This window comes from Natrix helvetica, assembly GCF_964273705.1.
Source record: "Natrix helvetica genome assembly, chromosome: 8".
NCBI classification, from domain to species: Eukaryota; Metazoa; Chordata; class Lepidosauria; order Squamata; family Natricidae; genus Natrix; species Natrix helvetica.
In genome coordinates, this window is record NC_138559.1 from 13,849,716 (window position 1) to 13,877,420 (window position 27,705).

Consider the following 27,705-nt stretch of genomic DNA (forward strand, 5'->3'; position numbering starts at 1 on the left):
AAGACTTTCAGCCTTGCTTCTGAGTTTGACAGAAGAAAATAGAAAGAAAAGGAGAGATTTTCATTCACCACAAGAGGGGAAGTGACCATTTTTCAACCTTAAGGGCATTTGAACTTTTACTGTATTTCTAGGCTCTGACTCTTAAGCTTCAGGAAAATCTAGAAGGAGCTGATGTCCAAAGCAATCTATTCAGAAACGGCAGCTAAGATTCACTCAGCAATAGCCAGAAAAGAAGATGGAAGTTTCTCTTCCGCAGAATTAAGGTAAGATCATTCAATTGCTACCATCTCCTTTAGCCTCATCCAATCGTATTATATTATGGGTAGTCTTCAACTTACAACAGTTGATTTAGGAACCGTTCAAAGTTACTACAGCACTGAAAAAAAGTGGTTTGTTTTTATTGAAAATGATTTATGACCATTTTTCACACTTATGACCATTGAAGCATCCCCATGATTACGTGATCAACATTCAGATGCTTGGCAACTGGCATGTATTTATGATGGTTGCAGTGTCCCAGTGATCAGCTTTTGCGACAATCTGACAAGCAAAGTTAATTGGGAAGTCATTTAACAACCGTGTCACTAACTTAAAATTTGCAGTGATTCACTTAACAACTGCGGCAAGAAAGGTTGTAAAAGGGGACAAAACTTACTTAACAAAAGTCTGACTTAATATTATTATTATTTATTATTATTATTATTTATTAGCGCTTATAGACCGCCCCCTCTCCCAAAAGGGACTCGGGGCGGTGTACAGTCAGTAGCAAAAATACAACAAGTTAAAATTATTAAATAAATAGATATGTGAGGAGGATAAAAATAACGTATGTTTTGGTCTCAATTGGGTTGTAAGTCGAGAACTACCTGTATTATTTTATTTTCCAGTTGTGACTCACATAACAATGGTGGTTTGTTTGTTGCCCATTTAGTCCAACAGCCTGTTCCCACAGTGGTCAATAAACTGCACAAGGAAGCTCACTAATCTCTCTGCAGAGGGTCTTCAGCAGGGGTGAAATCAACTTACCTTCGCTATTGGTTCGCAAATGTGAGCGTGTGCATAATCTAAAATTAGCTTCTTTGTATAAAATCTTGCTGAAAGAAACATGAATTCTGCAAAATATTACTAAACGCCATCACTGTTGATTTTCATGTACTATTGTAATTCAAAATATCCAGGGCTACATGACTGCTTTAATACATTCGTGCACAAAATGTGGCATTTATGTCTAGAAAAATCATCTTAAGTATTGGGAAAGGAAAAAATAAAACAAATGCAGTTTATTCAAATAAGGGATGCCTTTTTATGGACATTTGTGGAGCATTCGAGGTGAATATGTGCAGATTAGCAAATCAAACACTATTGCAAATATTTTCTTTGATCAGTAGAAGTGGCAAATATTCTATTTATGACTGGCAACAGATATCAGCTTACAAAGAGAAAGGAAGGCGACATATAGATTATAGAGCAACCTTCTTTCTCAGAGAGAGAAATACTTTTACAAGAGGTCCTCCTTCCAAGACTAAATTGCTTGTTGTTTCAAATATTTCGGCGTCCATATTTTGAACCCAGGCTGCTTTTCTTTTCCATCCTAGATCTAAGCTCTGACATAAAGAATACAGCAGCCTCCCCAAAATTCAAATGATGAATGCTGAACCCTTAACAGCTTCAATCATCTCTATACCATGAACAAATCGGAGGAGCAATGTGAGACCACCATGTCAAAAAACTGATTGCGACTACCCAAAAGGAGGAACAAATGCATCTTATTCATGGGATTGTCGAGAAGGAGGGGGAACCTGCTTGGCTCAGCATAAAGGTGACTTACTCTTGCTGGACTGTCTACAGGTAGTCCTCGACTTACAACCCTTCGTTCAGTGACCATCCAAAGTTGCAACGATGCTGAAAAAGGTGACTTACGACTGTTTTTCACACTTAGAACTGTTGCAGCATCTCTAGGTCACATGATCAAAATGCAGACACTTGGCAACTGGCATGTATTTATGTCGGTTGCAGTGTCCCAGGGTCATGTTAAACACCTTTGACAACCTTCTGGAAAGCAAACTCACTTAACAACCATGTTGTTAATTTAACAACTGCAGTGATTCGCTTAACTGCATCAAGAAAGATCATAAAATGAGGCAAGACTGTCTTGTTTAGCAGTGGAAATTTTGGGCTCAGTTGTGGTCATAAGTAGAGGACTGTCTGTATTCGTGGTTTATTGCTTTAAAGCAGTGGTTCTGAACCTTCCCAATGCCCCGACCCTTTAATACAGTTCCTCATGTTGTGGTGACCCCCCCAACCATCAAATTGGTGTCTCGGTTCCTAAGACCATCGAAAACCTGGGTTTTCCAATGGTCTTAGGCGACCCCTGTGAAAGGGTCATTCGACCCCCAAAGGGGTCCCGGCCCACAGATTGAGAACCGCTGCTTTAAAGAGTGGACTTGTGGAAGGAGGGATGGTTTGTTTGAAACTGCCATTTCTTTACCTGTAGTGTTGACCAATCTAATGATAAATGTTATCAAGCCCATTTTCAGGAGGATAGGTGTGGCTTGAAAAGATATCCCTTGAGCTATGACTGGGACATATTGATAAATCTCAATGTTCCCAAGCTGTGGTGATAAACTCCAGGGTTTTGTCAACAATTTAGAGGAAGAATTGCTAAAATATTTGAAATCTGATCAGGGAAAGCTTCAGCACCATTAATATTTACTCTGAGTCTTACCTGTGCAAGCATGTAAAGCTTGAGAACATCTACAATACATAGATTAAATTGTAAACATTAAAAGTAGCTGGTAAATTGATTTCTGGCCCAACCCTAATCTAATGAGATAATTAAATTTAACCTATGTAATGTTTGTTCAGATTCATTTCTCATTTTAGGGGACAAAACAAGAGAACTCCCGTAGTACCTAGTTGAATGCTGGTTTCTATTTTGAAGTCCCTATCAAATGCAATTGTCAGGGTTCCAAATAACATCCAAAATTAAATCAGAGTCCAAGGCAAAGTATTGCTCAAAGTTCCAATTTATTAAGAGAGTCAGTTTGGCACATCTGGGAAAACCCGAATCTGAAAACTTCCAGGTTTTCCCCACCCAGTTGAAAGTTCAAGACCCTGGCCCCACACTCACAAGTCCATCACATGGCCCAATCTTCCACTGCCATGCTGGCAGTTCCACCCATCCAGTTCCAGTCAGTTGCAGAGGTGTAGAGGCAAAGAATGAGCTTGGATTCTAGAAAGGAGTTTCATTTTGACAGCATCACATTCTACTCCTTACTATTCCCCCTCCCATCCCCCACTAATGAAACAGCATAGTAGAATAGAATATTAGTGTGGCAGGCCAAAGATCCCAAAAGGCCTGACAGCAACTTTAAAGGATTAGAGAAATCCCCACTCTGAAGCCTACAAAACATCTTAATTAGTTGTCTTCTTTTTTTGTATTCCAAAACAACAAGAAGAATGTTTATCACCTGTGAAATAAACTACAAGAAGAACAGTTTGTGATGATAGACAGACAATGGTATGATTAGTGAACAGGCAAGGCCCCCATTCCTGGTTTACAAAAACCATTGTCATCCAAGCTTTTGCATAACGTTGCAATGTTCTCACCAACTTAGCCATTTTTGAAAGTTTGTTGGTTTCCAAGGACTGGACATACCACTGTGTAGTAAATCTGTACACACTGTTTACAGCACATCCCTACCCCAACTACAGGGTATTATTCTGGGTCAACTCTGCCTTCTAGATTTTGCAAGGCGATGTTGCCACCCCCGTATCTCTGTAATACTCATTCCTTTATAATAAGTCTTTTAAATGTTTATGGAGATTCTCAGCCATGTAGGTGCTTTTTCAAAAGGCAACTGGACTTTGTTTTTCCTTGAAGACATTTTGCTTCTCATCCAAGAAGCTTCATCAGAGCTCAAGAAGCTTCTTGGATGAGAGCGAAGCATCTTAAAGAAAAAACAAAGCCCAGTTGCCTTTTGAAAAAGCATGTTTGGCATGACTTACCGTAGTTTTTTTCTTAATACTCGGTTCAAACAAAAATCTCAAACTTGCATACAACCTTTGCCTTTTCCCAAAAGTTCTTGTACTAGTTGGGATGAGGTGCTGTTTCCATTCCTTTCTGTGTTACTATCAAGCTTTTGGCAAAGCTCCAACCAGATTCCCAACAGCATTTGCTGCTTCTCGTAGCTTGTGCTTCTGGCAGTTGAATAACAGTCCTCTTGCCTGATTGTTAATAATCTCCAGACGTCACTTCCACTTCCCCACCTCTCTGCCATTTACTTATAACCTTTTTCCTGCACCCGCTTTTTCCACTGAGTCTTAACGTTTGCTTTAGTAAGCTGTGGGTCTGGGCAGGATGACGCTGCCTCCGAACATCAGCGTGTCCTTGAAAACACCAGGGTGTGGCTGAAATATCATAAGCAGCTGCAACACTTGAATGCTTGTGCCTAGAGTTGTGAGTTAATGAATGCCTAGGGGAAAACGTCTAACTGCCACTACTTTTCACAAGACCAACTTCATTGCCTTATATACTGTTATGGTTGGGGATGAGGAAGTTGGAAATTATATTAACATCTTGAAGATCACAGGTTCCCCACCTTGATGTACAGCAGGATCTTACCCAGTTTTCAAATGAATAGTTTTAGTACAGGTAGACCTCGACTTGCAAACCTTTGTATAGTGACCCTTTGGAGTTACAATGACACTGAAAGAGATGACTTACGACCATTTTTTTCCACTTACTATCATTGCAGCATCCCCATGAACAGCTGATCAAAACCCAGATGCTTGACAACTGACTCGTGATGGTTGCAGTGTCTCGGGCTCGTGTGATCCCCTTTTGCAATCTTCTCACAAGCAATGGGGAAGCCAAGTTCAATTGGCCACCATGTTGCTGACTTAATCAACTGCAGTGATCCACTTAACAAATGTGGCATGAAAAGTCATAAAATGGCCAAAACTCATTTTAACAACTGTCTTTGTTTAGCAACAGAAATTTTGGGGCTCAATTGTGGCCCTAACCCAAGAACTATCCAAATGCCTCCTTCTCCAGGTCCCATGATACAAACTGTATGTAATACTGTATTCCAAACTCTCCAGACAGCAGAGACTTGTAAATCTGGAAGGAATTAGAATGAGATGACCATTATTTATCATTTACTGACAGCTTTCCCTTTCTTTCCATTCCTCTCTAAAATTATAATTAGCTTCTGTGCTACTTATTTATTCAAAATCCATAAGTGTTACTACTGGTCTTTCTAACCAACATCTGACGTGTATTCCTGTGGTATTCACACTTCAATCTAGCATGGTTGTTCACTGCATTTTATCAGCCCGGAGATATCCCAAAAGCTGAATGTGGTAGATTGAGAACCAATCCGCATAATCAGGATAGGCTATTGCACAATAACAGTTGCTTACACTCTTGTGGAGTTCCACTGAAGAATAGTGTTATTGAAGTAGACTGGCAATCTTCCAGGACTTCCATTACATTAATCAAGTTATTTTCTGTTACATTAGCAGAGTCAACAAAATTATTATGCAGTATATGATAGACAGCAGTAGGAACTGAAAGGCGTTAGAGAAGTAAATTGTATGCTCTGCAGCCTGCCTTGTGCCTAGCAAGTAGCCTATTGCCTTTTGTCAGAGAAAGAAGAAATTCTTATGGCCAAGACTGAAAATACAACAGCCAATCCTGTTGGATCTTTCAACAACAGAGTAATCCTCAGCTTCTCCAAGGCAATGAGCGCCCATTTTCCCTGCTGGGCCCCTGCAAAGAGGAAGGGGGTGGCAAAGCGCATGGTGGACCAGCAGCAGCGGAGTGCTCCGAGCCCGAACCAGCACCCAGTCTGTCGGCTCCACCACCTGTTAGCAGCAGCGTGACAGCTCAGCCAGGCAGCGAGGTGGTGCTTGGGTCCCCAAGGCACGGGGCGGGTTGGCAGGGGCGACGGAGTGGAGGAGGCGAGCTGGGAAGAGTGGCCACTTTCCCCCCTGCAAATAACCTCATTTTAATCAATGTTAATATCATTCTTTTATCTTTCATACACTGGCTGATGGTTTTGTTTTTGTTTTTTTGGTATTGCTTTTCTTATACCTGGTGTATAAGTCGACCCCTGATTTTTGAAATAATTTTTTTGGGTTAAAAAGTCATCTTACACATCAGAAAATACGGTATATAGAGGGAAATATATTAGGATTCTGTCATCTGACTCTACAAGAAAGTGAATAATCCCGTGACTATCCCGTCTATCGGGATATAAGTCCAAGGTCATGCACACTTAGTATGCGTACCAGTTTTTAAACATGTTGCATAGCTGTTGCTTTAAAGCAGAAAAAACCTCACTCTGGGATTCTCCAGAGGTAAAATTTGCATTGTCCCAACATAAATTTTAGTCATGGTCATGGACAGCTTTAGGCCACGACTAGATAGGTACTGCCCTAGGATATCAAAGCACATCGTGGTGACCAAAACTGCATGCAGTATTCCAAGTGTGGCCTTACCAAGGCATTATAAATACCACTTTATAATGCCTTGGTATGGCCATACTTGGAATACTGCATGCAGTTTTGGTCACCACGATATAGATAAGATGTGGAGACACTAGAAAGAGTGCAGAGAAGAGCAAGAAAGAGGATGAGGGGACTGGAGACTAAAACATATGAAGAACGGCTGCAGGAACTGGGTATGTCTAGTTTAATGAAAAGAAGGACTGAGGGAGACATAATAGCAGTCTTCCAATATCTCAGGGGTTGCCACAAAGAAGAGGGAGTCAAACTATTATCCAAGGCACCTGAGGGTAGAACAAGAAGCAATGGGTGGAAACTAATCAAGGAGAGAAGCAACTTAGAACTGAGGAGAAACTTCCTGACAGTTAGAACAAATAATCAGTGGAACAGCTTGCCTCCAGAAGTTGTGAATGCCCCAACACTGGAAGTCTTTAAGAAGATGTTGGATAGCCATTTGTAGGCAGGGGGTTGGACTAGAAGACCTCCAAGGTCCCTTCCAACTCTGCTATTGTATTGTATATTGTAAAGATTAGAGGTGCCAATGTTGTCCCTTCTAAAAATGCAAATCTTTACATCGGCAGGAAGCGGTACCATCTGCCATTGTGTCTTGTAGGAGAGGATGCTTTTTTCCGATTCCTGGCAACAGTAGTTTTTCAGAAGTGGTTTGCCATTGTCTCTTTCCTGAGGTTGAGGGAATGACTGGCCCAAGGTACCAACCTGGGTTTGTGCCTGAGACTAACCCAGACCTGACAGATTAATAGAGTTGAAAAGGACCTTATAGAGGTCATCTAATCCAACCCCACATCAAAGCAGGAGACCCTACATCTTTTCTGACAAATGGGAATCCAATCTTTTCTTGAAAATCTCCAGTGATGAAGCTCCCACAACTTCTGAAGGCAAGCTCTTCCAACGGTTGATAGTTCACACTGTCAGAAAATGTCTACTTATTTCTAGTTTGAATCTCTCCTTGATCAGTTTCCATCCATTATTCCTTGTCTAGCCTTCAGGTGCCTTGGGAAAATACCTTGACACCCCCAGTCCTCTTTGTAGCAGCCCCTCAAATATTGGAAGACTGCTATCCTGTCTCCCCTGGTCCTTCTGTAGGAAGTTAAAACCCGTCCCTCTCCTAGAAAAAATGAAATATCCTAGGAAATATTGAAAAGGCAGAATATTATATTTCCCTGGATGTGAAAAGGGAAAAACATGTTTTAAAGACAAAGTAGCTCCCTGCAGCTTTTCTGTTCAGGAGCTCAAGCCATGTGGTCCTGTCCACCATTAAACCATCTTTCCAAGCAGCCTCCATGTCTCCAGTGTCTTTTTCCCTCACTTGGAGCTGAACCCAGAAGGACATTTCTTTCAACACTTCTCTTCACTAGACTAGCCATGCCCAGTTCCTGCAACCATTCATTGTATGTTTTAGGCTCCAGTCCCCTAATCATCTTGGTTGCTCTTCTCTTCACTTCTTTTTTATAATATGGTGACCAAAACTGGATACAGTATTCATCCAGCCTAGAATCATGGCCTTGATAACTTAACCAGCACACTAGCTCTCACGCAGCTTTCCCATACTGCTTAGATGGATTGCCAATGTAACTAGCATAACAAAATCTTGTTCGTATTCGGCATTGGTAATCTCCGCCTCATTTGTCTCCCCCAGTCCATTGTCTCTTTTCTTCTTTGAAGTCAGACTACAAATAAATCAGGGGTGTGGTTGGTTTCACTTATTCTGCAATCTGCCATATGTGTCAACAGTGGTACAAGGCCCTTCCAATACCAAACACTCATATTCAAGTTCAGAAATGAAACTGGGCTTCCACCCAATATGGTATACATTTCTTCACCCTAGAAACATTTATAGTACATACAGACATACATATACCTACCTACCTACCTACCTACCTACCTAACTACATACATACATACATACATACATACATACATACATACATACATACATACATATATATATATATATATATATATTTGCTGATTCCGTCAAAAGAAGAAAAGGTTTAATTAATTCCTACCACTCCCAAAGAAAATTAACAAGTCCCTACAAACTCCTGATTCCTTAGAAATTGCCTTGCAAGAACCTTATTAAATTACTCAAGATATAATAATTCTGAGTGTTCTAATGTAATGTGCAAAGCCTACAGGAATAATTTTATGATGATGATTCATTGCACAATCAGACAGATGTTCAGGCTGGATTTGGCATCCTTGAGTCCTTCTCAAGGAACTGGGATAAACAGATGTAAATATTTAATGGTATTGAGATATTATCACAAGTTATAAGATGTTCCAAGTAAAGCTGCCTTTTGCAATTGACTAATGGTGAATCTGTCAATGCCGATGATGTTCAAGTGGTGCCCCAGTTGTTTTGAAATTTTATTTAGTCAGCCAGATGTTTGGACTGGATTTGGCATTTTTGTCTACCTTTCCCAAGTAGTCTTTTCCAAGATCTGGGAGAGGCAGATGTGGGTGTTTGATCGTGTTAAGATATCATTGTAGGATATAAGCTATTCTAAATAAAACCACCTTTTGTAATTGATTGATGGTGAATTTGTCAATGCCAATAACGTTCAAGTGATGCTCCAGTTGTTTTGGGATTGCACCCAAGACACCTATTACTATTGGTATTACTTTTGCTTGCTTTTATTATTTGTTAAATTTCTTTTCTATGTATCTCGCCATAGAGCTACTCTTGGTGACTTACCACGGTAAAAATCAAGGAATGAAAAGGAAAATGTAACAGTAACAACATAGTGAAACAATAAAACAACGAAATAATAAAAATACCTTACTGAGATTAAAAGATGGGCAGGGGAAGCAGCTAATGCAGGGGGAGAGTGGGGTTTGTTGTCAATCTTGTAGCTACGTCCAGTTTGATTTGATTTGATTGGAGTCAGTTTCCCTGCCTGTCTCCTTCTAAAGTGAGCATCCTCAAATTCAGTTCTCTTCCCTAAAAGTGGGTGTAAACAACAGAACATTGTTTATGACTGCAAATTTGCCATAAAGGCTCTGGACCACCTTCTACTAATTGGATTAGAAAATGAGAAGGCTTGAGTGCTGTTACAAAGCAGAAAATATTTGCCTCTGGACTCTGTTTCTAAGGATGCAAATGTTTTGGGCCATCTGTCAAACATCCGTTGAGTGTTTGACAGGTGAGAGAACATCTGATTCCATTTCTTGATTCTGTCTCTTAGTATGAAATTAATCATTCTTTTTCCAAACATCAATGCCATGTGTATATGAAGACGTGCTTCCTATCTACAGCCGGTGCAAATTTTCTCTTTTTTCTCCTCCGTCCAATCTGAGGAACAGAACACAAATTATTACAGCTATGGACATGATTTCAACTTGACCATGTGACATTCCCAATTTCATCTCAGCAAAGCCACAATAGTAATAATCATAGAAAGTAAGCTATTGGGGCAACTGCATTAGATCATCCATAATCTCAAGGTGACCCTGAGGACACAGATAAACCCCCAAGTGCTTCAATGACCCTCTAAAATGATGCAAATGACCAGACGTCTGCAAGGAATATACATCTTTCCATTTCCCACCATCCTGTCAGAGCTGAAGAAGCTTCTTGGATGAGAAGCAAAACGTCTTCAAAAGAAAAAAAAACAAGAAAGTCCAGTTGCCTCTTGAAAAAGCACCTTTGGGACAACCATGACCTGGATGACTGAGAATCTCTAGAGACAATCAAATAATCTAGTTGAAGTTTGTGGCCCCCTGTATATTTATCCAGCTGTCTGATGATAAGCAGGTATTGGAGTACATTCAGTGTCAAATATCACCTAAGGCTTACCTTGGAAAGCAAAACAAATAAGAACAGCCTTTGAAACAGATTACCATGCTGCTAAATGGATTTGGAAATCAGATATTTTGATGAGTAATTCCCAGTCTTCTGAGGAAAAGCAGATGGCTCAGTAGCTTCTAGCTAAACCTACCCTTTCAATATTAGCATCTGAGGATAAAGATGAATACTGTACCTTTAAAAAAAGTTAATTTTAGTGCAACAAATGTCCACCTGGACTGATCCTAGGAGCATTAAAGTAGTTTAAACAATGCACCAAATCTTGCATGGGTAAAAGAAATTTAGCAACTCTCAGTAAATGGATTTGTTTTTCTTCCTTCTGTTGGCAATTTTTAAAATCAGGTTTACTTTTTAGCTCACCAGCATGTTATCACCCTCCTACTGTGCCTCCAAGCCTGCCATTTTTCTCCAGAATCGCATATGTAAAGGGATGTATCACTTCTTTGCAAGTATCCTTTCCAGAAACATCCAAGAAAACAATTGATCGGTACCAAAATATCTATCTGCATCTCTTTCCTTCACTATAATTCAATTTGGAGAAGAACAATGGCCTTAAGTTTTATTCCGTTTTATTTACCGAGGAAAAAGTTTCCACAGCAACAGACATATGCTTGCTGAAGTTTCAGGGGTAATGAAAAATGTGGCTGAATGTCCCAGCTTTTTTGTCAACATGGTCAGTTACTATAGCTGTTAGAGTAAAAGATCCTGATTTATACATATACTGATTTCTTAGTCTGATCTAGCTGGTTGGGTGACATCATATTGCAGCGACGGCGAACCTTTTATGGCTCGCGTGCCACAAGTGGGGGGAGTGAAGGGGGGTCATGTGCGGGCGTGCCGCACCCATAATGCAATGCGTGACCCCTATGCGCATGCGCGCACAACGTGCGACCCCCCCCCCCCATCTTTACATGCTTTTTGCGCCCTCCCCAGGCTCCAGAGGCTTTATAGGAGCCTGGGGAGGGTGAAAAGAGCCTCCCCGCCCCCCCCAGGAGCTCTCTGGAGGCTTCAGGGTCCGTCCAGAGGCTTCCCTGAAGCCTTCGGAGCACTCAAAAGGATCCTCCGAGCAAACCGGAAGTGACTTTCGGTTTGCTCAGAGGGTTGTTTTCAGTGTTCCGAAGACTTCAGGGAAGCCTCCGGACGGTCCCTGAAGCCTCCAGAGAGCTTCTGGGGGGGGCGGGGGGGCTCTTTTCACCCTCCCCAGGCTCCTATAAAGCCTCTGGAGCCTGGGGAGGGTGAAAAATGGCTTTTAAAAAGGTGAACTCAGCTGGCCAGCACGCACATGCGCGCTGGCCAGCTGACAGGGCAGCGCCTCGCGTGCCCTGACAAATGGCTCCACGTGCCACCTGTGGCACGTGTGCCATAGGTTCGCCATCACTGTCATATTGTATCAATCTGACTTTGCTAGAATTGTATTCAGAGGCATATGCACTTCACATACAAGACCTTCAGACACCCCTGAGTAATGATCATATACTCCTAGTTTTAAAACTAATGTTAAGGGATACAATTTAACTGTATTAGAAACAAATACTGTTTCCCCAAAAATAAGACAGGTCTTTTTTTTTTGGCTTTATTTTGGGGGAGGTCTTGTTATTTTTGAGGTGCATGAGGCCCCTTAACCTCAGCCTGCAGCCTGAGGATCAGCTGATCCCGAGAGGGCCGGAAGTTCTGTCACTGTTTCTGGCCCACTCTTGCCAGCTTTAGTGCACTGGGCCTGCTGCTCTTTTTGCAGCCGCCACTAAGAGAAGGGGCGTGGTAGGTAGCATTTGGGGGAGGATGGCAGGTGCATGTAGGGCATATTCCTCCAACCCCAGGAAATGGCAGGGACCTGCTGCACATGAATTTAATTATTTTAGGGGATGGCTTATTATCTGAGGAGGGCTTATTTTCAGGGAAACAGGGTATGCATGCACTTGGATATTTGCATTAGATAAATATACATAGATTTGTAACTGTTGACTGTTTTATCAATATCTTATGCTTTGATTCCTTTTCCCTCACGCATTTTTTCACTTAAAAAAAACAATTTTCTATTCTAGAAAATTGCATCATAACTGCATCTGTGTTTATTCCTTTTCTTTTCTGTTATTTTAGAACAAAAAATAAATACAAAATTTCATCTATGCCTTTGCTGTTATCTGCTTTTCAGTCTCGCTCCTCCTTTCACACACAAGGATATAGTCAGGATTCCCAGTGGAGGGAGGGGCATTCCAGAGGAGCAAGAGAGAACTCAGTTCAGAGAGTTTGTGTGAGAGACGCAGGGTGAAGACAGTTCCTGCCTAATAGTTTCCAGAGTATATGCCTTAAGGAACTGTTGGCATCCTTTTATTTAGCAAGATTTCTGTCTATGAGTCAGTGACAATTAAAAAAAATCAGTTGAAAAGAATCACAAGATGTCTTTTTTGGTTTTTGGAGCCAACACACACACACAAGGTTTTTTTTTTTTTTACGGCTAAGATGTAAAGGGGTTTTAATTTGATCTTGGTTGAGTAGTGCAGAAGAATCTATTTGGATGTGAATCTTAGTGAAAATGGAGTTTCTGTTGGCTCTTGTCTAGTACTGTTCTTGCATGTCAACGGAAGTTTCTTTTTCTCTAGCAGGCAGAACAAGGATTAAACTACGGTGAATTCTTATAATTGCAATGGTTTCCAAACGTTTTCAGTACTGCTACTTATGCAATATGTTGGATAGGGAAATGATTAGTCAATTATGTGCAGACATTTCCAATCTTCATTCAACCATCAGCTTCCCCATTCTGCTCCCAACAACAGAACTATGGCCAACTTATAGATGTGTCTAGTTAGTCTACAATGAATATTTGCCACATTTATTTTAGGTATAATACTTTTTCAGTACTGCTACTTATGCAATATTTGAGCACGTATCTTTTTTTCCCCCCCAAAGCCTTCACAATGTGGAAGCATCTGCTGGTCACGGTCTTCCTTGCAGGCCTCTGCACCTATGTTGGTCTCTGCTTGAGGTGGAGCAACTTACATAGGAGGAGGATGTGGAGGAAGTTCTTCAAAAATGTCAAGAAAAATTCCACCAGGCTGAAAAATCTTTGCTATGGCAGTGCAATGATTGAGAATATGACCCTGGAGGCCAATGACACCATTTTTTACAGGGATAATGCCAAGGAGTTTCCCAATTGAGTTTTCTACCCCAACTGCTCTAGCTTAATGAGAGCAGAGAAACTCAAATGGAGGGATGTGTTGACTTCATCATCACTTCGAGCAACTTGAGCCTGCCTGATGGGAAGAATGCAAGCGATCCCAGCAAGAGGGTTATGTGGCATGTGATCAGTCACTTGTGTGCCAATGAATCATGCAGCTTGCCATGCCCAAGATCTTCGAATGTTAGCGGTGTCCATTACTTCAGTCAAATTCTAATGATGTGCCTTGTGGCTTACTCCATTCTTAGCTCACAGAAGAGTATGGGAGAAAGTCCGATCAAAACCAAAGAGGAGATTTGCGAATAGCAAAGCTGCCTTCCCCATGCTTGAATTTCTACGGATAGGGAAATGATTAGTCAATTATGCACAGAATTTACAATTTTCATTCAACCAGCAGCTTCCCCATTCTGCTCCCCACAACGGAGGAAGAAATGTGTGCTATAGATGCACAGGGTTGTAAATGTGTGAATGATGTAGAGAACTGTGGTTTAACTAAGGTCAGAAAAATCAAGGTCATCTTTAACCAGCCTTTCAGCTTTGTCAATCAAGGTCCCTGTGGAATTACATTTGAAATATTTCTCTTTCTAGGCACGTCTGAAACTATTAATCATGTTTTATTATATTGAAAATGCATGCTGATACATATTTGGATAATACCATGTCATATCAATGTTATATCTCTTATTTGATTTATAGATATGTGCAGTTTTATTATTGTAACTATATCTCACTGTATCATGTGTAAAAACTATAGCCAACTTATAGATGTGTCTAGTTAGTCTGCAATTAATATTTGCCATATTTATTTAAGGTATAATACAATATAATATAGTTATTTATGAAAATAATAATGGCGAATAGATAGATGGATGGATGGATAGATATAGATTCTTTCAAATTCTCAGGTCAGCCTACAGCTCCTCTCCAAATCGTAACCAGGTCTTACCCTGCTGTTTGAGATCAGGCCAAGGTTGATCTTAATATTTTGGACATAAAATATTGTGGTATCCATACCATCCATTTGGTTAATTTAAATATCACAGCCAAATGTGGGCATGAACCAATTGCCACAAAGCAGACCATAATTCTCAACTTGTAAACCACAATGCTTGATTAACTTGGCCAGGTTATGACTGATCATCTTGGGATTAGTCTGTTTTTGGCTCACGGCCTTATGCAAATCCAATCGATTGTGATGCAATCAATCAATACCGTAACAGTTATAGAAAAATTTGATTTAGTCCAATGTATCACCTCAGTTTACAATAAATGTCAGCAACCATCAGGGACTAGAGAAGTTTTCTCTAGTTTTGGCCATATAAAAGAAACATCCCTTTTAAACCTTCTCCTACAAATTGTCCATAAGTGGATGCCTCACTGATATTTGCTTTGAGCTTTTTCGTGTAGGTCAGGGGTGTCCAAACTTGGGAACTTTAAGACTTGTGGACTTCAACTCCAGAATTCCCCAGCCAGCCATGCTGGCTGGGGAATTCTGGGAGTTGAAGTCCACAAGTCTTAAAGTTCCCAAGTTTGGACACCCCTGGTGTAGGTAATGGAAAGCCTGATTCTTCATTTTCCATCCATCGTAGTAGTATGGCCTTATTGGCAAATGTACACAATAATCTTGTCTTTCTGATCAGAGTCTTCATTGGCTAGAACTTTCCTTCCCATTAACTGAACCATTATCTCTTAAGTAATCAGTTGAATAGCATCCATTAGATACACCACAAAGAAAACACAAGCAATGCTTTGAGTTGTTTGGCATGGGCCCCATTTTCTACCAAAGATCTCCTCATCTGCCATCTTCATTTATTGTACTTGAAAAGCAGTGGTCTGGATACTGATATAAGAGAATATATGCAGCTCAGGATTGAACTGTGGGGCCCTTGGTACTCTCTGAACTTGGTGGTTTTCTTGCAATCGTTTAATTTACCAAGCTAGGTAACATCATCAATGCTTGGCCAAGTGTGATGGAAGGAATTTATCTCGGGTGCAAAAGCTCTCAGTGTACATGCAAGCAACAAGTGATAAACCATGATCATAAAATTCAACCATCATAAATCATGACACCACACTAAATGATAGCCATAGGATACCCAACAAAAGCAATCAACATAAATCCTAAGATACAAACCAACAAAGTTCTAGTCATAAGAAGCTAAGGCAGGGGTGTCCAAACTTGGGAACTTCCCCATGCTGGCTGGGGAATTCTGGGAGTTGAAGTCCACAAGTCTTAAAGTTCTCAAGTTTGGACACCCCTGAGCTAAGGAAATAGGTAATCGGAAGATGAGAAGGGGAGGAAAGAGGGGTAACGAACCCCCAGCTCAAAGAGCACAAGGACCCCCCCCCCATGTTAACCCTGAGCTACAAATACCCTCCTTCATCGCCGCCCCCCCAACTCTCCTCATCACTTACGGTCCAGGATTTCTTGTCCCCGTCTCTACCCTCCCCAAAGCGGGTTAACGCAAGGGACCAACAAACAGCGCCCCCTAGCGCTCTTCCTCTCCCACTTCAGCATGGATGACTCACTCCGCTTGGACTCCGCTGCCCGCTTCTGGAAGTTGGGGGGGGGGAGTTTGAGGAGGAGAGAAAAGCCGAGCGAGGCTCCTCCCCTCTTTCCTCCCCGGGAGACGAGCAAGAGCGCGCGCCGCGTGGCTTGCAGCCGCAGCCGGAGGGAAGGATGTGCCCGGTCCCGCGGGCGGGGCTGGCCCTGCTGCTGGAAGTGGGGGTGCGCGCGTTGCTGCTGGGTCTCTTCTTGTGAGTGCCGAGGAGGGGGTCGCGAGGCAGGAGCAGATAAAGGGGAAGGGGCGTTTCTCTCCCTCTTCTCGGGGACTCCCACGCCTTACCGGAATGCCAGTGGGCAGGCTTCGTCTCTCCTTCCCCCTTTCACCATCTTGCCCATCCGGAGCTTTTGCAAAGAATTTACGTGGCTTTTCGGAAAGCTTTGGGCCGGCCTCCTCGGCGCAGTGGTTGCTAGGAATTGGCCGGAGCCCGGTTGCATGTCCTCTGTGGGCTTAAAGGCCCTCAAAAGAAAGATTGCACCTGCAGTGTTTGGTGGCAATTTTGCGCTGTGCGTCAGGCTGGGCATCCCGCGGGGGATACGTAGGCTGGTGGTAGATGTTGGCCTGTTCTTTCGGAGCCTGCAAGTGAGGGGATGGGGAAACAAAAGCCTGCCAGATGTCAAGGCCCTTGAGATCCAGAATTCCCACCAGCCAGAGGGTTTATGTTGCTAGATGTGGCCCTTAGAACTAAGGGGCTGCCGTACATTGCAATGAAACTCAGGGACCTATGATACAATTGGGTCGGGTAGGCCATATCTTCAGGAAGTGCTCGAGTTGCAAATGCCTGGAACAAAAATGCCAGTCTCCATCAAAGACAACTGATACCTACCTGTCTTGCATTTTCTATATATAGGCATCTCCTAAAGAGATCCAGATGGATTTGAAGAGAGAGAGAGGTGGGGTGGGGGAGAGATCAATTGGGGTTTGCACAATTCTCCCTTTTCTTTGCATGTTGTCTTTTGGATTATAAACTTGATGATTATGAGCCTTTCTTTTTGCCCTGGGGAAGATGGGTTAAGGTTAAAAATAACTAAACAGGAATGACAATTCTGTATTGCGTAGAATTAGAAAGATACTTTATTACAGCCCAGGGTTAGTCAAATGTATGTTTACAAACATTGGGATAAAGGGTGCCATATTCATGGACCAAGGATGTGTGATTACATGTAACGGAAAGGGCAATGGGATGCTATAAATTGCTATGGAAAGCAGCCCGTAATCTGTAGCGCCAAACATTTTTGGATCCTACTTTCTTTAGGTTCACTCAAGTGTTACCACCTTTCCATCGAGTTATACAGCCTGAAGAAATGTGGCTCTACAAAAACCCTTACGTAGAGTCTGACCACGTGCCCACCAACTCTATGTTCGTAAGTGCTTTGTTTTACTCTTTTATTTGCATGCCTGTTTCTTGGCAATCAGAACTTTGCTTACATTAAGCCCAGACTTTTGCTCAGGGCAATGAACCCAAGTTAAACCACACCAATCCAGGTGTGTTTGAAGAGACATGGCAAAAGGATACTCACCAGTTTCCTTGTTAATTTTTTCCATTGTCTTTACTGTTGGAAAGTTATTTCCCTGACATCAAAATAGAATCTTCTTTCTTATGGTTAAAAAAAAAATATTCCATGCTTTGAAAGGGCTGCCACGGAACAAGGAGAATCTGAGTGGTATGAAGGGGGGGGGGATTTTCAGTGCATATTGTGTGCTTTGGGGAGGAGCGGGATTGTTTTTCTGTGGTTAATTTTTGTTCATATTGGCCTGTTAAGTCTAAATCTGTGTTTTTTCAAACTTGACAGCTTTAAGATATATGGACTTCCAACTCTCAGAATTCTCTGCTGGCTGGGAATTCTGGCACTTGATGTCCATACATCTTAAAAGTTGTCAAGCTTGAAAAACACTAGTCCAAATGAAGGCCTATGCACATTGCTTGCTCTCATTTTTGTCAGAAACACCCATTTTTCTGAAAACTGCTATTTCAGCATAATTCCCAGCAAGCATCCAAAGAGCTAAATGAATCCTCTTCTCTGTACAAAGTGGTATAATACTGTTTGAAAGCTAAGAAGCAATCCTCAATGTCTTTTTTTAAAATCATTTGTGCAGCTTTCTTTTGCTTTTGTGAGTGTAGCATTTGAATCTTGATCTTCTTGTTGCAGTTGATTTCCTTTGTGTCTCCTTTGGTCTTGATTTTCCTGGCCAAATTCTTCATGAAGGCTAGCAAAGAAGATACCCGGGAAGCATGCTTGGGTGAGCACAGGGGAGTTGCAGAAAATTGGGGGGTTGCATTAAATTGCTGAATAACGGAGCAGGGTCATCAAATTAGCCCTATCAGCCTAGTAGGGGAAAGATGAGAAGTTTGTTGTCACTTTAATGTTGGGAACAATTTCCCAGTATTCCATCTGCATTCATCCTCCTTTGAGGGAAATGGACAATCTAGAATGAGTGAATGTGTGAGTGAGTGAATGAATGAATATTTCAATAAAAATTTATGGAGGGTGACTCCACAGTTTTCGGGTCATACCTGCTGATCGGACCTGCCAAGAACCTCATTCAGGGTAACCCAAATTTGGACTTCCCATAGAAAACAAATTGACTGTTGAGACCCATTGAGCTGGATTGCTTTAAAGGTAATTTCTGTCCAGTTGTTCACCTTGCCCATCACGGAGATCTAAGGTGGAATTTCTTTTTCTTTGGTGCAGCTGTTAGCCTGGCACTTGTCCTGAATGGTATCTTCACCAATGCTGTGAAGCTGGCCGTGGGCAGGTAAGATTCTTTTCTGCTATTTTTCCCCTCTGGTTGCTTATAGGCAGGGGGCTGATATTCTGAGAAGTAATGTGAGAGGATCAGAAACGAAGTGGAAGAAACCAGATTGAAGTACGGAAGAGCAAACTATTCAAGTTTGACCACTTCCCATAATGTTATATAAGAAACAGCAGAAATGTTCCCTTGTATTTCTTTCCAAAGAGATTGTCCAAAGAGTATGTTGAAAAATATCATTTTTCTCCCATTGGTGTCTCCATCCCATCTTTGAAAATGGTCTTGTTTTTTCTATCGCTCCTTAATTTTTCCTTTCTGCGATCCAGGTTAAAGTATCACTGGATACTTTCCTTGATAGGAAATCTATGGAGCTTTCCTATCAAGCCCGTGAAGTTACCTTCTCATCTCCTTGCCCTAATCCCTATTTTTCCACCCATTTCCTTCATACTTAAAAAAAGGGGTCACTGATAGAGAAAATATTTCCCTTATTCCACACAGAGGAAGGGATGCCAGGGCATTTCCTTCTCCTTCACAAGACCAGCAAGCCAAGTGGAGAGGACAGGAGTACCTGGCTTAAATGTTTTTATGGTATTTGTGGCTATTAATTCTTTAGTTAAGATGTTGGACTTGGACATCTTAAGTGCCAGGCCCTACTCAGCCATAGACATCCCAGTGAGGTCTTCGGTCAAACATCTCCTCTTACGCAGCTATTGTAAAGGATAATATTTGGGGAGAATCTCATCTGCAACAGTTCAAGCTCTGGTGAAAAGAAAGAGATGATCTCACAATATAGAAGCCAGTTGAATAAGGGACATTGGATGTGGAGTGAGGTATTTGCAGGCACCACAATAGAGTCTACAGCTGTCACAGCAAAGTTGGAGATTCGGGTTAGCTCTTTGCCTCTGTTCTTCTCCATCTTCCTTAAGTCGAGAAACCTTGACCTACACTTCTCTTCTTCTAGGCCTCGGCCAGATTTCTTCTACCGCTGCTTTCCTGATGGACGGGCAACTCATCAGTTCTTGTGCACAGGAGATGCACAAGTAGTGATTGAAGGACGCAAAAGCTTCCCCAGTGGACATTCCTCCTGTGAGTACAATTTTTTTTTTCCTGTGAGAACTTCCCATAGAAAGCTGGCAATAAGATTATGGCTACTTTGGGGACATTTAATTACCCCTTCCAAGAACATTCATTTTGTATTGAACTGGTTCATACATTGTGCTAAGACATGGTTTGAATAACCAGTTCATTGAATAAACCACTATTGTTTGGCTGTACCCAACACATTTAGCCACAAAACTATAAGTCAGAATGGCTGGGTTTGCAAATATTTAACTTTAAACACAACACATTGCTTAAGAGTCTTTACATCATGATACATGATGTATGCACTAGGTTCCAATCTAATGTGGCATGAAATCATTTTTTTTAAATGTTCCAGTTCAGTTTACAGAATTGGCCTAAGAACTCAAGAAAAGCCTAGGCAGATATTAAAAGGAAAGAGCGGTTGCAGTGGTTATGAATGTATTTCTCTCCCCTGGGGCTTCATTTAAAAGTTATTAGGTCCCAAGAGATAACCATCCTTTGTAGATTGCCTTACAATCTATAGAGTATTATTTGTGTGATTTGTTCCTCTGTGTAAATGTTCCATTATCCATAAGTGCTCACTGGAGCATCATATTGTAGGGATACAACAGCTTCACTATGTTTTTTAAGTTGCCCATCTCTCACTTATTTATTGCCTCAGTTGGAAAAAATGCAATTATTAAAGTCATGTCATTTTGTCTCTTCGGCTAGATCTGCAGTGTACATACATACATGCATCTTGCCAAGCGCCCTTGCTATATTTGAGATGCTGACAGTGCAGTCCAAGTGATGCAGGCAAAGGAAATCATCTTTCCTTGGAAAAGATCATACAATTCCTGCCCTGTCGTTTTCTTAAATTCATGGAGAGAAGTACCTTTTTTTTAAAGTCTGTTTTGGGCTCAACTTTTTTTAATGGGCAGTGTCACCTTTTGTAGCATGTTTATGGGTTGTTTTTTTAACCAAACCAAAAGTGTTTTTAAGTAAGTGCATGTATGTATGTGTACATGTATATTCCCTCTCAGTTAGCTGGGCAAGGATGGATGGCAGGTTCCAACATTGGTAGGGCTATATCAGTGGTGGGTTGCAGGCGGCACGCCCCGGATACTGTTCCGGTACGGTGCTCCGGAGGGCTCACCCACCCGCCCGAGCTCCTTACCTGTGTTTTAGGGCTTCCGCGGAGGAGCTGGAGCATCGCAGAGGCTCTAAGATGCATGCGTGCAGTGCGCGCGTCCATGAGGACGCTGCCGGGCCCGTTCCAACCGTAGCGGAACGGGATTTGAAACCCACCACTGGGCTATATATGGTTCCCCCCTTCTTTAATTGCATTAACACTGAAAAACCACCGTGTTGTAGTCCTGCTTGCCTGATCTGACAGTAAGTTGTATTTAATTCAGGAGATCCTTTCCTTTCCTTCTATAGAATTGTATGAAAAGAACAAAACATTCCCTTCCAAGATTGATCATTTAACTGGTCTGATACTAACATTGAAACAATCAGAGCTATCCTCCTGGATTGCCCAATCTGCCATTCCTGCAGAATAGAATTGATAAACCCTCTTAATTGCAAAATATTTCAATTGGCACCAGCAGAAAAGTGCCCTGTATCTACTGTGGTCACAAGATATTGGACCCAATTGCAATTTACCCAGTGCAAAAATGATAAATCTCTCGTTTCCTTCAGTTACTGTATTCAACTCCCATTCTTTTCTTTTTAGTTCATGTTAATGGTTTTGTTTGCTTGTTTGGGAGGAAGAGTGTTGCATCACTTGGGAGTACTTTCTTTTTGGCATAGGGTTACTCTTAACAGCATTGTTGACAGAAAGCTCAGGCGCACATGGGAAGGACCAATTAAACAGATTTATTGTTAATCATGCCTACACAGAGGAATCTTCTCAATGAACTTCTAGGAGCTAAATAAGGGTCAGCAGAATTCAGGGGAAGTTGGATTTAGTTTGTTTGTGACTATGCAGGAATTTTAGGCTGATCACTCTTTTAATTCTGCCCCAGGTTCTGCCACTCGTTCTCCCACGTCTAGGTCTATTCCAGATTTCTTTTTGAGAAAAGCAGTGATTTCTTCTTTGAGATCCCTTGTATTTCTAGCTACAGTTAGTGACGGCCGTTTGCACTGTTGGATCTCCTAAGGGATCTTTTCTGTTTTCCAGTTGCCTTTGCTGGGCTTGCTTTTGGCTCCTTCTACATTGCAGGGAAGCTGCATTGCTTTGCACCTGGTGGTCGAGGCCAATCCTGGCGCCTCTGCGCCTTCTTGGGACCCCTCTTCATTGCCACGCTCATTGCCTTGTCCCGTACTTGTGATTACAAACATCACTGGCAAGGTGAGGGGAAAGTGTGTGTATGTATGTGGGAAGGATGGTTTTTCTATCGCTCTACAAGTCTCTTTCATTGCCCCATTGGTCAAAAGCCCAACTCTGCTTATATTTTGGCTGACAGCCATGTTTTTGAGTTTCATGATTGCAGGAAACTTGCCAAAGAATGGGCAAACAAAAGAAACTCAGTACATCTCTATTTAATTCAAATGGAAGGAGAGTCACAGGGCCATTCTCCAACAGGGCATCTAATAACTTTCCCTTTCTGTCGTATGATGAAACTGTTTTTGAAGCCTGGGCTTTGGTGGAGGTGGCGATGGCTTTGGAGTCTTAGCTTGTACAACTCTGCTCCTAAAGAAAGGAATGGAGGGAGTGGAACCTTCTTTTTGTGCCAAAACTCCTGCTCGACTCAGGCCATCCCTTACCACCACCACCCCCGTTGTAATGGTATGGCAAATTTCAGTGCATCCTCTGACCACACTGCAAATCTTAATGGCCCAAATTGTTATTTTATGACTGCTTGAGGTGGGAGTAGCATGTAAACTCTAAAAGAAGTCAAAAGTTGGGGTGAGGACAGGCGCTCATCCTGTCGGGTGGCGCTTGTGTCTTGAGTCTGGACTGCCAGCTTTCCAGCTGTCAAGCCCAGTGTCTTAACCACTGAGCCATCACACCGCCCAAACTCTACAAGAGGATAAATCAATTACAAAACCAAATCCCTCAGCCTCTTAGCACTGGGAAAAATCCCAGCCAGCTCTGCCTTCCTCAGTGGCATGGCCCCTGCGCAAAATTAAGACCATTGCTTAGCGTGGGTTGATATCTGATGATGTGTTAGATATTGATCTTCATTCTTTTGTTCCTTTTAAGATGTGCTGGTTGGCTCTGGAATGGGTTTCACCTTTGCGTATCTCTGCTACAGACAGCATTACCCTTCACTGACCGACCCCAGATGCCATCAGCCGCTGCAACATGTATCCAGGCTATCTTCTCCACAGAGGCAAAAGCTGACACTTTCTGGTTTCAACCTAGATGTATGAAGGAGGACTCAGGGGTTTCCTTTCTGTGTATTTGCAGACTCCGGGATGGGTGGGGGGAGAGAGCTTAAATCATCCATATTCTGCATTGCTCAAAGGCCAGGAGGAGGTAGGGGGAGAAGCATCGTCGTTCAAAGTATACCAGCCTGATTGAAACTCAGGGCCTCTATCTCTTCCCCTTCATCACACATATGTGGCCAAGAGAGGGAGTGTTTTTCAGGACAGCATAATTGCACAGTTTGGGACGATTTAGTTTTTTGTGGTCAACTCATTCCTGGCAATATTGAACCATTCCTCATCCGATCACAATGGAGCAACAATAGGAGTCTCTGGTCCATTCCCTCATTGTAATGCCAAGCATTGCTCTTGAGTTTAAATGCCTATAAATTGATGTCACATGATCTCAGTTAGTGTGCAGTTTTGACCTATGTATTACATGAGAGATCTGTTGCCTCTTCCCAGATGCCCAGGGTCCATTCCTCTCCATCCAAAGACAGATGGGTACAATTTTAATAGTTGTCTCCTCGAAATTCTGCTTTAAAATAGTGGCACAGGGGTGGTGGTGGTGAATTATATTCTTTCAGGATTCAATGATTTTGTGCAACAAAACACCAGCCTTTTTCAAAACAGCAATAGCTCAAAACCATTCATCAAGGAGATTGACATGCATTGAAACAGGTGTAAAGGGAGATGTGCTAGCATTTGTTGTTTTTCTGCTATCTCTTAAGAAAAATCACAAAGGACTCTGGCCTCTCCAACATTTGCCACTGAGGTGTAATATTTAAGGAGGCAAAATTAAATCTAGGAGACTAATTATATTTATTGCATAATTACTTGTTCTGTATGGTGCCCCCCCTTGCAGTTCTAACATCAGAAATTGGGTTTTCTATACTATTCATACCATACAGCAGATTACTAGTAGACGTAGTCTAGGGTGAAACATTTTTCTACCATAGATAGGTATGACAATTGCAAAATTTTACAGAATAACCAAATTTGTGCAGAATAACAGCACTCGGGTATTTTTTAGGGTATCTGTGGTTGCGTTGTGACATTAATCCTACACATCCTTAAATCTCATTTGAACAGCCAATGAACAGCCAATCTATGGATGATGATCTTAGTGCCTTAACAAGATGAAACCACGGTGATCACTGAATAAATAGTCAATCCTAACAATGTAACAACTGCTTATTAGAGAGAAAGGAGGCCTAACGATCAGTCAGGGTTCTCCTTGCAAAGATCAATAAATTCACCAAAGGCAGACAGCTGCTGGAAAAAAGTTAAATAACTTTTTTTTTTTAAAAAAGGTAATATTTTACAAAGTGCAGTAACTTCCAACTGCTTGACTTTTCCTATTGATACTCCAATTGAGAATTTGGTTGTATCAAATGGCATTCTGTTCAGCCACAAGCGTAGCATGAGAGGCTGGAAAATTCACTGACGCAATAACAGTGCAAACAACGAGAACAACTAAGTATCCGGCGCAGAATTGGAATACACAAGGTGAACAGAGGGTAGCGACAGCGTGATCACATCCTACTGGTAAACCTGCTGCTTGCTGCTCCCTTGGTCAAGGCTTTCTTGAACAGAGAAATTTTGTAGAATGTCAGGTAAGTGAAAAGCAATTGACCACTTTGTGACAAAAGAAAAAAGTCACCCAACATACATACACCATGAAATCACAGATGTGTTTCCACAACTAGCCAGTCAAGATGTTGAGCCATGCATTGAATTTACACTCTGGCAGACTAAACAAACAATGTGAACTGTCTGTCCAAATGGTCAGCCAATCACCCCAAGAGCTCCCAAGTCAAACTGCTGGTATAGAGCTGCCCTCATCTGGTGCTTGAAGAAACAATCATCTATCCAATGACTACGTGGGTAGAGGTTTCTAGGATGTGACCTCGTTCTTCAGATGCTTTCAAGAGCCCAATTGCATGCACTGAAAAGGGTGTATCAAACTGCTGCTTATATGAAGTTTGGCACCTCTCACATCACAGCTTCTACAAACAGTGTTTACAAGAACACAGGGAGAGGAATCATTCATCCATATCCTGATCATTGTGAACAAGATCAGATCTACAAGCTTTGCCAGTTCCTTCCCAGGTAAGTAGTTGTCTACTTTCCCTGCTTTAGAAAAGTAGACTGATAGGATTGCTATTGCTGGCATCGTCGTCATCACCATTATCCTACTTATTTCAGAGAAGAATGGGACTTGGCTTGCCCAGCTTTTCGCTTTGACCTTGGGCCCTGTATTGAATAAAGCAGCAATAAGACAACACAAAACAAAAATGAACTCCCCACAAATAATCTGACATGTAATGCTGATCACTTGGCACGGCCTCAGAAGTGCTTCTAAAAGTCAAAATCCTTCACTGCCCATCACTCATCTTGAGGTTTTTCTAATGGAGACAAGATGTGGAATTCTAGCACCAATTTCAAGTCTTGACTAGTGCATAAACTGAAGGTGACACAACTGGTATTGCACCGGATCTAAAGACACACTGGCTGCAGACAGAAAATGCAGATCGGTTAATTGACAAGGGCCTGGATATACCCAGAATCAAGACAGGATCTCAATGTTCACTACCATCCCTGAAGAGGATACTGAATTTTCCAGAGTTCCAGACTGTGAGGAGGAAGCATGCTGGTCACATCAGACGAAAGAGGAGGAAGGTGACACAGGACATCTGTAAAACAAAGAAATAACATGGTATATCAGCCGTGTTAGGTTAGCTTTTCATTGAAGGTAGCTGATCTTGAAGGGAGATCAAAGAAAATATTCAAAGAAAATATTACAGAAGGGATACAATATACACAGCAGAATCATTTCTAAATCTTCAGTTGCTTTTTGTCTTTTTCTCAAATGATAGCCAGAGCCAACTGGCCCCAAATCAGAAAAACAAAGACTTACATATTTGGTATCCAGAGTTGTGCAGCTGATCAGTTTGTCTCTCTACAAAGGGGGCTGATCCATGCTGATGCCCTTTGTTTGATAGATCTCTTTCAACAATAATAATACTGTGTCTTCTGACTCCCTAGGAGAAGGGACAGAAAAAAGGGAAAAGAAATAAAGCTATTCATGATTGATTACATACACTGGCAAATTTCTGATGTATATATATTTCACATATTTAGAATCCTAGCTGTGATGCATGTAATTAGCTAAATTCAATTCAGGACAGCATGCTTCTCCCAGCTTTATACAATTAGAAACTAAATGTGAAAGCCGTGAAAACTGGGCGTAAGCCTATCTTCTACCTCAGCAATTAAAACAATACAATACAAAGGAGGGAGATACATAAATAGTCATGAGCCTCTCGGAGAAGAACAGGAATGATGGAGAAGATTAAAGACAATAATTGTCTTCGATTGCCATAACTGCATGATAATTCAGATGAGATGGCAATCTGGCTGGAAGGGTTGAGTTGGCTGATCTAGATTTCTAGGGTGGTATCCTCTCCTTCCTTCCAGGCTTTGCATGTGTCCTTCCCAAACCTGCACGCTTAGTGAAAGACCAGATCAATATCCTTGGTCAAGGGCATTTGGTGACAGCCCCCATCCAGCAAGGCTATTGGGCACCAGATCAGGATTAGCCCGCTAGGCAGAGCTTACCAGTAGCACAAATGGCCTTGCAGTGCAAATAAATATTCGTTAAAGCTTTCAATGGGTTTCTCTTGAAGCACGTAGTCAATGCGGTGGCCCCCATTCAGCAGCCCCACATTCACTGGAGGCGGATCCTCTTTTGCTGATGTGGTTGGTTCCTCTGGTTTCTCCTCTGTATTCATATGGAAGAAAACTGAATCAACACAGTAGCAGTCAGTGAACAGGCCAGTTAAGCTAAGACCAGCCTTAATTTTCCTGCCTAAGGCAATGGTGGCAGCTCAGTCTTATAGGCATCTCCAAACCTTGCAAGTTTTAAGACGCGGGGACTTCAAATCCCAGGATTTCTCATCCGCCATGGGAGTTGAACTCCTCAGCCAGAATCCTGGGAGCTGAAATCCACAAGTCTTAAAGCTGCCAGGCTTGGAGCCCACTGAATATTCTCAAAAGAGCTTTCTTCAGACAATACTAAGAAGAAATGGTGACTCTTGCCCACAAGTACTTAGATGCCAATTTCAGTTGAAGAGTTACACTGTTCCGTGCCCAGCCCTGGAAACTGCCCAGCTCAGTCCAGAGGCCACTAGATCTCTCTTCACTCAACAGAGCAGAAGGAGCCCTTATACCTGGTGCCAAGGAGGCCCTTAGGCAACTCAGAATCTCTCAAATATAACCCACTGTATTCCTTCTGCACTATTCCCCCCCAAACCTTTATTTGCAGTGGGAGTTTTGTAAGTGGAAAGCCTGAGCCAAAAACAGCTGAAAAGCAACACAAAACGTGTTCCTTTGCATGCACCAAAGGTGACCAAACTCTCTCGGGTGTGCAAACCACATCTTAA

At 42.0% G+C, this 27,705-nt stretch overlaps 3 protein-coding genes across 6 annotated transcripts in view; 1 reads left to right on the forward strand and 2 right to left on the reverse strand.

Moving 5' to 3' along the window:
* LOC309396177 (uncharacterized protein) overlaps positions 1 to 15,945 on the reverse strand; it is a 28,748-nt gene extending 12,803 nt beyond the window's left edge. The window contains exon 1 of the mRNA XM_081961062.1: positions 15,927 to 15,945. The gene's annotated coding sequence lies outside the window, so the exon portion shown is untranslated. The remainder of the gene's footprint in view (positions 1 to 15,926) is intronic.
* Positions 1 to 24,558, forward strand: PLPP5 (phospholipid phosphatase 5). Of its 4 annotated transcripts, none has more exons than XM_081961065.1 (7): positions 1 to 263; positions 17,331 to 17,439; positions 18,226 to 18,316; positions 18,769 to 18,832; positions 19,788 to 19,912; positions 22,071 to 22,241; positions 23,097 to 24,558. In XM_081961065.1, the coding sequence occupies exons 1-7, from the start codon at positions 172 to 174 to the stop codon at positions 23,264 to 23,266; spliced, it is 822 nt and encodes a 273-aa protein (XP_081817191.1). In that variant the 5' UTR covers positions 1 to 171; the 3' UTR covers positions 23,267 to 24,558. The 4 variants fall into 4 exon arrangements, with proteins under 4 accessions (XP_081817191.1, XP_081817190.1, XP_081817193.1 ...); XM_081961064.1 differs by lacking the exon at positions 1 to 263 and adding an exon at positions 16,013 to 16,239; XM_081961066.1 differs by lacking the exon at positions 1 to 263 and adding an exon at positions 16,112 to 16,268.
* DDHD2 (DDHD domain containing 2) overlaps positions 24,423 to 27,705 on the reverse strand; it is a 25,115-nt gene continuing 21,832 nt past the window's right edge. Inside the window, exons 16-18 of the mRNA XM_081961063.1 lie at positions 26,882 to 27,044; positions 26,181 to 26,304; positions 24,423 to 25,956 (exon numbers count right to left, since the gene is read on the reverse strand). Coding sequence (XP_081817189.1) covers positions 26,223 to 26,304; positions 26,882 to 27,044 — 245 coding nt within the window. The 3' untranslated portion in view covers positions 24,423 to 25,956; positions 26,181 to 26,222. The remainder of the gene's footprint in view (positions 25,957 to 26,180; positions 26,305 to 26,881; positions 27,045 to 27,705) is intronic.